At 41.3% G+C, this 8,884-nt stretch overlaps 1 protein-coding gene across 1 annotated transcript; it reads right to left on the bottom strand.

Moving 5' to 3' along the window:
• Positions 1–91: 91 nt before the first annotated feature.
• On the bottom strand, positions 92–8,611 carry dub (duboraya). The gene is made up of 8 exons (XM_089016807.1): positions 8,479–8,611; positions 7,085–7,191; positions 5,542–5,622; positions 4,117–4,185; positions 3,838–3,903; positions 3,536–3,772; positions 3,046–3,420; positions 92–2,972 (listed from the first exon to the last, which is right to left on the bottom strand). Exons 2-8 carry the CDS (start codon positions 7,112–7,114, stop codon positions 2,952–2,954), a joined length of 879 nt encoding a protein of 292 aa, XP_088872933.1. The 5' UTR covers positions 7,115–7,191; positions 8,479–8,611; the 3' UTR covers positions 92–2,951.
• Between the last annotated feature and the right edge of the window lie 273 nt (positions 8,612–8,884).

Genomic DNA, 8,884 nt, shown 5'->3' with positions numbered 1-8,884 from the left:
TGACATGACATAGAAGACATATGGTGGACACCCCAGCTAGAGATATAGATGACTCTTTTCAACAGCTCCCCAAAAAAGACATCACTGAGCATTGGCGGGAGGCGGGATTTATTGTTTGAATCGTCAATGCAGTGGCACGCCAGTGAGTTGATTTGTGACAGAACATTTGATCTGAGCGCTTCTCAAAATGAGATTAAAGCCACAGTTGAAAGGACGAGGTTTCCCTTCTGCTCCTCTCTTTAAATTAATTTTCACGAGGATTAAGGCTGAGCGAGGGGTGCGGAGGAATCCTTTTTCTTCTCATCCTCAAGATGTTCAAGGTCATTAGAACTGACTTAAAGAGTGAAAGAGCACCGTTCTGTCAACAAATCTGACAAAATAAGGAAAAAGGGGGATGGGGGGTTGAGGTTAGAGAATAAGCTAACACAATGCTATCATGTTTTAAAAGTTTCATTTGCTGTATGCTTGGTTGGCCAACAGGTGTGACCACAAGGCCAGTACGTAATGGAGCACAGAGCATCTGGGCTCACTTTGGTGTGAACAGACCCAGGATGTTAAACCATCATCCTCGGGTAAGAAATGGAAAGGCCACTCATTAAAATGTCTACGTTCTGTTGGTTTATGGATGTTGGTGCTTGTACCACAGGACAACTTGGAGGGATGGTATTCAAATAACGAAGGTTGTGTTTTACTAATGTATCACTTAAAGGACAACCGACGCCTCCGGACAAGTTGTGTCCATAATTTGTAAAATCACTTGAAATGACTTCTACTGAGCGTATTTTACAAAGATTCCACCGCATATAGCTATATTTTACATTTTAAGACTCGCGCTGAATATTCAGGAAGTCTTGTTTTTGAGCTGGTGACGAGTCCGTACGTGACGTCACTGAAGGAACACCCCTCAGTGAGAAAGGACATACCTTGCATCACCTCAATGCATTTTGCAATACTTTGTTTGGTCTGAAAACTTTGTGTTGATCCGTGTTGATGGCGAAATTAGAAGGAAAAAACAAATAACGCGATGGTGAATCGTTGTGTGTTGCACCAAGACTATTATTTGATACGAGTTGACACAAATTCCCAGCAGACAAATCAGCCCATTTCTAACGGACCTTGGGCGCCATCTTGTGCATTTTCTGGGTGCTACATTGGAGTCCAGACGCCTCAAAATGAGACGGAAGGACTTCTTTAATCGATTGCAAACATTTATGCTTTCCTCTTCAGAACTATTTGAATGATATTCATAACTGGATGAGTAACAAGAAAACATCTTCTCCGAATCTGAAGCCATTGTTTTGATTCTAGAGCAAGACAAGACGTCCTGGCGTGACGTCACGAACAAGGGGGCGGGACCTTCTCAAACTCGCAATTTCCGGGATCATTTTGAAGTAGTTTTGGGACACTTTAACTCATTTTCATTGGTGTTTTTAATTTGACTAGAAATATCAGCCTGCGTGTTTTGGGTATTTTAGATGCTATAAAACGTTTTTCTGATGTCAGTTAGGAAACAAAAAAAACAGTGTCGGTTGTCCTTTAATTTGGATGTACTATCAAAAAAAACCTTTGCAGGTGTCAGTCAAGAAGCACACAGAGTGGCTTCATGAAAACTGCGCCTCCTGCCGGCTGAAAGAGTCTCTGTCTCAATGACGTCTTTAAAAACAAAGGCTTCCCAATGCCGAGTTCGATGGGTACTGTATTTTCCGGTGTATAAGACGCACCCCTAATGAATGGAGTACTTTCAAAGTTGTTCCATATGTAAGGCGCACCGGACTATAAGGCACACCTTCAATGAATGAAAAAGGTTTTCCAAATATGATATATAAAGATATATGTTTTGCAAATGTAAGGCACACTACATTATAAGGCGCTGGAGTACACTACAGGAGTTGCACTACTTTTACAGTGGAGGGGAAATGGAGTCGGTGGCTGCTGACAGTATTTGCCAGACCTGTATATGACTTTGCACATAAAGCACACCATTTAACTTTTTTGTCTTTTCTCATGACTTTATACTTTTCTTTTTTCCTCTCTTCACTTCTTTTTTTATTTATTTAGCTATCTATCTAGCTTGCTTGCTAGCTAGCTAGCTATTTGCTATCTGCCTGACTATTATAATAATAAGTTTCATTTGTAAGCGCCTTTCAAAACTCTCAAGGACACTTTAGTCACAGGATATCTCAACCCAGAAGTAAAGTAAAAAAAAAGAAAAGAAAATAACAAATAATATGACAACAAGATAATGACAGAGTCATTCTTCAGCACTTTCTGTACCCTCTTTGTGACATGAAGCAGTTCTAGATGAAAGAGGAGATGGTCAAAGTGTCTTTTTCAGCAGTGGATCATGGTGGAATGTGCACGTCTACTACAAGCTACATGTTGAAAGCAAACACATTTTACATGATTTTTGGTCGTTAATTTAAGCAAAAACAAAAACAAAAACTGAGGAGTCATTTGGGAGCCAAAAGAGCTGGATCTTTTTAGTAAGAGAGCCAAAAGTACCGGAGCCGCAATTCCCATCACTCCTTCCAGCGTCAACATCATGGCGAAGCGTAGCAAAGTGTCTCACATGAAACTAACTCACATGAACATGTATTAGCTATATATTAGCTATTTAGCTAGCTAGCTTTTTATCTATTTAAGTTACTTCCGGGTTGAGTGAACGCTGCCGCGTGTGGCTGCTGCTGCTCACCCACAGAAAAACCTATGCTCTGACTGTAAAGTGACCTTGAGAGTTTTGAATGGCACTTATGAAGAAAATGTATTATTATTATTTTCGGCGCAGGGTCATCTTTTGAAGAAAATCAAGGCGTTTGGGTGCGCCTTATTCATCGGAAAATCCTTTTTTTTTTTTTTTTTGGTCCACTTTTGGAGCTTTGTGCTCCCCCAAAGCTTCCCAAACCAAAACCTCTTGGAGTGGCTCAGAAACCAGGACCTTGTTCAAGTTTTGATCAACTTTGCGGCGTGGAACCCTGTAGGACACACAACATTTCTTTTTACGAGAAAAAAAAGGAACATACCTTGAAAAGATTTTACGCAACTCACGTGACTTTTGTCTTCTTGGTTGTTATTTGGAGATACTCCTGAGGTTGTCTCTTGGTTCTCTCCCTCCACCCTGACTCCATCTTGAATGTCCTTCTCCTCTCCGTCATCCTGCTTCTTATTTTCTTCTTCTCCGCTGAGATGAATGTCACAATTGGGCTGGCCTTCTTTCGGCATTTCCTTCGATTTGTCCTCCTTCAAATGTTTTTTATTCTCATCGCCGACGGCATCCCCGCCCGCTCCTTGTGTTGTTTTCTGATCCGGTTGGCTGGTGGCTGCGCCTGTTTCCTCCGTGGACACGGAACCTTCCTCTCCATTGCTGGACTTCCTGTGGCGGCGGGACGGTGGGCGTCGCCTAAGAGAGTGGCGAGCTCGGCTCTAGAGGAAGAACCATCAGAAACTTTTCAATCATCTCGATCATTAACAACGGGTGAATTATTGCAATCAGCAGGATTCTTGTCGATTAAATAAAGGAGAAAAAAAAACAGGCGACCTTATTCACGTTCATCAAGAGGGATCCCTCCGCCGTTGTGGGAGGGGCTTCAAATGACACAGGCCCCTCCTCCTCGGTCACCAAAGACGTTAAAATGGAACTTGGGGACGTCATCGTGGGTGAGGGGCTCCCCGCAGTGGGGCTGGGCGAAGACGGCGGACTGAAGGGTGGCAGCAGCCTGAAGGCGGGGCTTTTGGGCGAGGGCAGCAGATTGGCGGGCGACAAAGCCAGGTTAGCCTGGGAGAGGAAGTGTGATGATGTCATCAGCGTGACGGAGTGCAGGATGAGAGGCGTGGACCCACCTGAAGCTTTTCAATCAGGGCCGAGTTCCTTTTGGCTTTGACAGGAGAGGTCACACCAGAAGGTCTCTGACAAACAAATATTCATTTTATTAGTCGCGTGTATTATAATTTGAGGTATGAAATATACCAGCCAATAAGATGCTTTATTTAACTCGCTGAAAATGGGCACAAAATTACTTTGTTTTTTTGGGGGGGCCCACTTGTTTGTGGGCATTTACACAATGTCACATAACATGAATTGCAACTTTAAGAATTCACACGTGTGAACAATCTTCTCACCTCATGCTCGTCCCCGTGAGTTTTGGGCAGTTGTAAGGAGCGAGGAGGTCGGCGTCTGACCGGCTTTTCCTGAAAGATGTTTCCAGTGTGACGTCACTTCTCAAACAATTTCAAATCACGTAACGACCACGTGATAAAATACAAAGCCCCCCAAGCAACACAATAATGACCAACAGTGGCCAAGTTCTCTGGCCTTCTCTGCTGGCCTAAAAATATCTGAATCACAGATGAATGTGAATTATATTTTTTCCATGAATTCTTATTAAATAATTCCAAGTTGTTTTTCAGCTTTCTTTCGTAGCTTTTCCCCTATTGCGCTGCTTCCAAATGTGCGTTTTCGTGTTTAAGCATCTAACCAATCACATTTCAGCCATCATTTGTTACCAGGGTCACAAATCTACCTTCAAAATCTGTTCTGCAGGCCCTGGAGCACAACAATCAAATGTCGATAAAAATGTTGCTTTAACCAATTAGATTTCGAGTTGGCAACCCAAGGCCTGCTGGAAGGCGTTGGAAACTATGATTAGCTAGTCACATGATTGGCAAGTCACTAGCCAATCATAGTATCACTAGCCGCTCGTGAAGAGGATACTGGCCAGGGCTAGCACACCGTATCTATAACGAGATGCATAAGCAAATATATTGTGTTGATTTAATAGTGGTTTTGTCAACCCACAATGGCTGAAGGAGGAGAAGAAATGGATATGGTTGCAGATATACTGTTAAAGCCATTTTCAAGATGGTCATAATTAAGGTTGGACAACTCTGAAGCTAGCAAAAATGGCAAATCATATTGCACTTTTATGAGGTTATCATGAACCCACACGTTCATAGTAAAACATTCTAACAGTTGAATGATGGTATTTCTTAAGTTTCTTCAAGTCACAAGTTATTTTCGGGCCAATGGCACCCTCTAGTGGTCGCGTAGTAAATCACACCACACTTGCAGCTGTGGAGTGATTCGGACGTAGCACTACTGAAGGCCTAGGAGTGACATGCCACTGAGTAAAATAGAGGAGCGACTGTTCCCGAGTGTTGATCAAAAGGCTAAAAAATATATATTTTTGGTATCATTTAAAATGTGTTTTTTGTAAAAGGTGCTTAATTGTTGGAAGAATGGTTCTTCCATTAAAACGTTTTGCACATTAGTTACATTAAAATTGTAATGTAATATTGTAAACATTTGAGAGCAAATACAATTATACAGTATAGCACTGTACTTCAAGGCTAAATAGAATTTAACTGTTATTTAAAAAAAAAAGAACCAGAATGGATTTTTAAAAAGTGTAACAAGGGTGTATGCATGGCAACAATCTGAAATGTCATCCAATAATTCTAAACTGTCGATGTTGCTCGGAAAGTGTGGAATGCATTTCACAACAATGGTGTTTCGTGGTGTTGCACTCTGATGTTTCCCAAACTCACCGTCTCGCTGGCTGGGGGAGGAGAGGAACTTTTGAACCTTCCGGCAAGCTCAGCCACAGAGGGCCGTGACACCGTCTGCTCCTGACGGAAGGGAGAGTTGTTAGGAGATAGCTCTTTTACGCAACATTTTAGAAATGTGTATGCATGTACGCACACGCACGCACAGCTGTTAACATGCGGTTGATCCCTGTCAATTCCAGTCCAAGGTCTCACATTGTTCACATTCAACGGATAATGAAATCATCACACAGGGCGCATATACTGACACGGATGGACATTCTCTATTTTTGTCAGGTCACATTGAGCCACTTGTACACATTTAAAGGACAACCGACACCATTTTTTGGTTTCCTAACTGACACCAGAAAAACATTTTATAGCAACTAAAATACCCAAAACACGCAGGCTGATATTTTTAGTCAAATGCAAAACACCAATAAAAATGAGTTAAAGTGACCCAAAGCTACTTCAAAATGACCTGGGGAGGGCGAATTTCAGAAGGTCCCGCCCCCTTGTTCGTGATGTCACACCAAGACGTCTTGCCTTGCTCGAGAATCAAAACAATGGCATCCAGTTATGAATATGATTCAAATAGTTCTGAAGAGGAAAGCATACATGTTTGCAATCGATTAAAGAAGTCCTTCCGGATCATTTTGAGGCGTCTGGACTCCAATGCAGCGTCCCAGAAAATGCACAAGATGGCGCCCAAGCTCTGTTGGAAATGGGCTGATTTGTCTGCTGGGAATTTGTGTCAACTAGTATCAAATAGTAGTTTTGGCGCAACACACAACGATTCACCATTGCATTATTTATGTGTTTTCCTTCTAATTTCGCCATTAACACGGGTCAACAGGATGTTTTCAGACCAAACAAAGTACCCAAAATGCATTGTGTGTCGCTTTCTCGGTCAGGGGCGTTTCAGATGTGACGTCACGTCAGGAATCGTCATCAACTCAAAAACAAGACTTCCTGAATATTCAACGCGAGTCTTAAAACGTAAAATATGGCTATATGCCATGGAATCTTTGTGAAATACGCTCAGTAGAAGTCATTTGAAGTGATTTTACAAATTATGGACACAACTTGTCGGGAGGCGTCGGTTGTCCTTTAAATAACTACTGGGCATGGAGCCAATTAGTTTTTTTTAAGTGGAAAAAAAACTAAACTGCTCAACTACTTCCTCATTCTGTGTGTTGGTGCATGTTCAAGCGACTCGGAATGATTCCTGACATCTAGTTCCCAAATTTTTCTGATGCTTTCCTACGTCCCATTTCAATAAATTCGGATTATTTCAAGTGTTGGGAGTCCAAAGTGCCCTGAAAGCGACTACTTTGCGCCCCCTAATGGGGAGTAGCGATATCACAGCAAGAAAACCAGAGGTGAGAGGTTAGTGTGACAACTAAAAAAAGAATTTTCTATGTAAACAATCACATAGTCCCAACAGCAAAATGATCACAGCAAAAAAACAAACAAGTGTCATTTCACTCTTATAATAGTTAACAAAGAAACAAAATCTGAAAAATACATTTGTAAAAAGCTTTACCTCATTTTCTTGTTCATGTCCTTCCTGCATTTTCCCCCCCGCTGTGCAAAACTTGCAACTTCAGCAGCCGCCTCACCCGATCACTGATTTGTTTGCCGTCGTATGGTCTGTTTTGGGAAGGAAAAAGAAAATAAGTTGCAGAAAAACTAACACTTGAGCAACTACTATAATTTCAAAGCGGATCTTTTTCTATCGCCGTGGCCAACACGACTCTGTCTCCCACGTAGGGCTTGCAGGAAGTCCCTCAGCTCTGCAGCTCACTATTTCATCACATCGCAGAAGAGAAAGGCTCGCAATAACCTCAGTTCAATACACAAATGACTGACGAGCTTAGCAGAAATCTTCTGTGGCTCTGATTGATTCATCCACAGTGGGGAATTTGGTTCACTTTGACTTCTCTCCTGTGCGACCAATCAACATAAGAATTCAAGTCTAACACTTCAAGTTGTTTATTACAACTGAGAATTAATCCTATTTCGAAGAGGATTGAAATACAAAGTGTTTTTTTTAGGATTTCAGTAGAACGGCGTCCAGTTTTAGGGTCTTCACGATGCTGCGTGGTCTTTTTGCAATTGGAAGTTCTTGATTAAACCACTTCAAATCACTTGAAATTGGCTTTTCGCAATCACTCAAATTCAAATAGTCCATTTTTATGGTTGCTAGAAGGGAAAGATCCCACATGAAAATTCTTCAGGACATTGAATTCTGTCTTCTCCATCATTGGAATGGAAAGAGTCGTCACTGGAAGATCTTTTCCAGATGACGGGGATTGAAAGACTTCATATTAAAGCACTCCATTACAGTGGATGCGGTAATCTGGAATGCTCAAACACTGAGCTCAAATTCAAATTCAATCACTGAAATCAAAGTAGTCCGCATTTAAGCATCTAACGACGCTAGATGGTCTCTGCCCGATCACTGATATCAATCGATTGAAGCCCTTTACCAATCAATGAAATTGAAACAGTCCGCATTATAGGGCTTTGCAGTGTTACATTTTCCATGCATGCAAAAAAAAAAAAAATAGTCAAATTGATGTGTCAACAGTTGCTAGCGTGATGTTACATGTATGAATTGCACATTTCCCCATTGTGGGACGATTAAAGATTTTCAGATTCTGATACAGGCCTTATTCTGTATTTTTTTTTTTTTTTTTTACGTGGATGCATTACTTTTTTGGAAGTTCGTTTAAAAAATACAGGCTCAAAATGATCACCCAAGAAAATAAATCAAATAGGAGCCTTTCACATTATCAAGTCCAAAATAAATGAGACAATCAGGCATCCAAATGTAATTCAGTTGCAGTAGTTCATTGAGTGCATGTCACTCAAATCCAAACTTTGCCCAAACAAAAGCCTCAAAAGCAGACAGATGTAATATTAGAAGAGTTTTACCTCCATTCCGCTGGTGGCTCGGTCGGCTGCTTTAAGTCGAGTATGTGCGAGAGAGACTGAGCAGGCCGGCCGGGTTAAATATAGAACACTACAGATACACAGCAGCTCATGTTCAGTCACATGTTTATCATTTCTCAGATGCGGACCGAGTTCCTTCCGCGTTCATTCATGAAAAAAATACAATCACAATGGTGAATGTCATTAATATCACTACTCATTGTGAGATACAGTACAGGACTTTGATTTTGTCCTTTGCTAAGTACTATGTAACTATGCAGAAAATTCATGTTCACCCAAAGTATTTTGAAGCACTTTTTAAAGAATTTGCCTCACTTTAATCAACTTTATTCACAAGCCTTTCAGCTTTTCCACTTTACCGTATTTATCGTCTGTGCTTTAGCCTGCT

Source organism: Hippocampus bargibanti, linkage group LG16 (assembly GCF_051943395.1).
Source record: "Hippocampus bargibanti isolate YZ-2025 linkage group LG16, ASM5194339v1, whole genome shotgun sequence".
Lineage (NCBI taxonomy): Eukaryota > Metazoa > Chordata > Actinopteri > Syngnathiformes > Syngnathidae > Hippocampus > Hippocampus bargibanti.
Note: the sequence above shows the minus strand (reverse complement) of the source record. Positions and strands in the feature narration are given on the sequence as shown.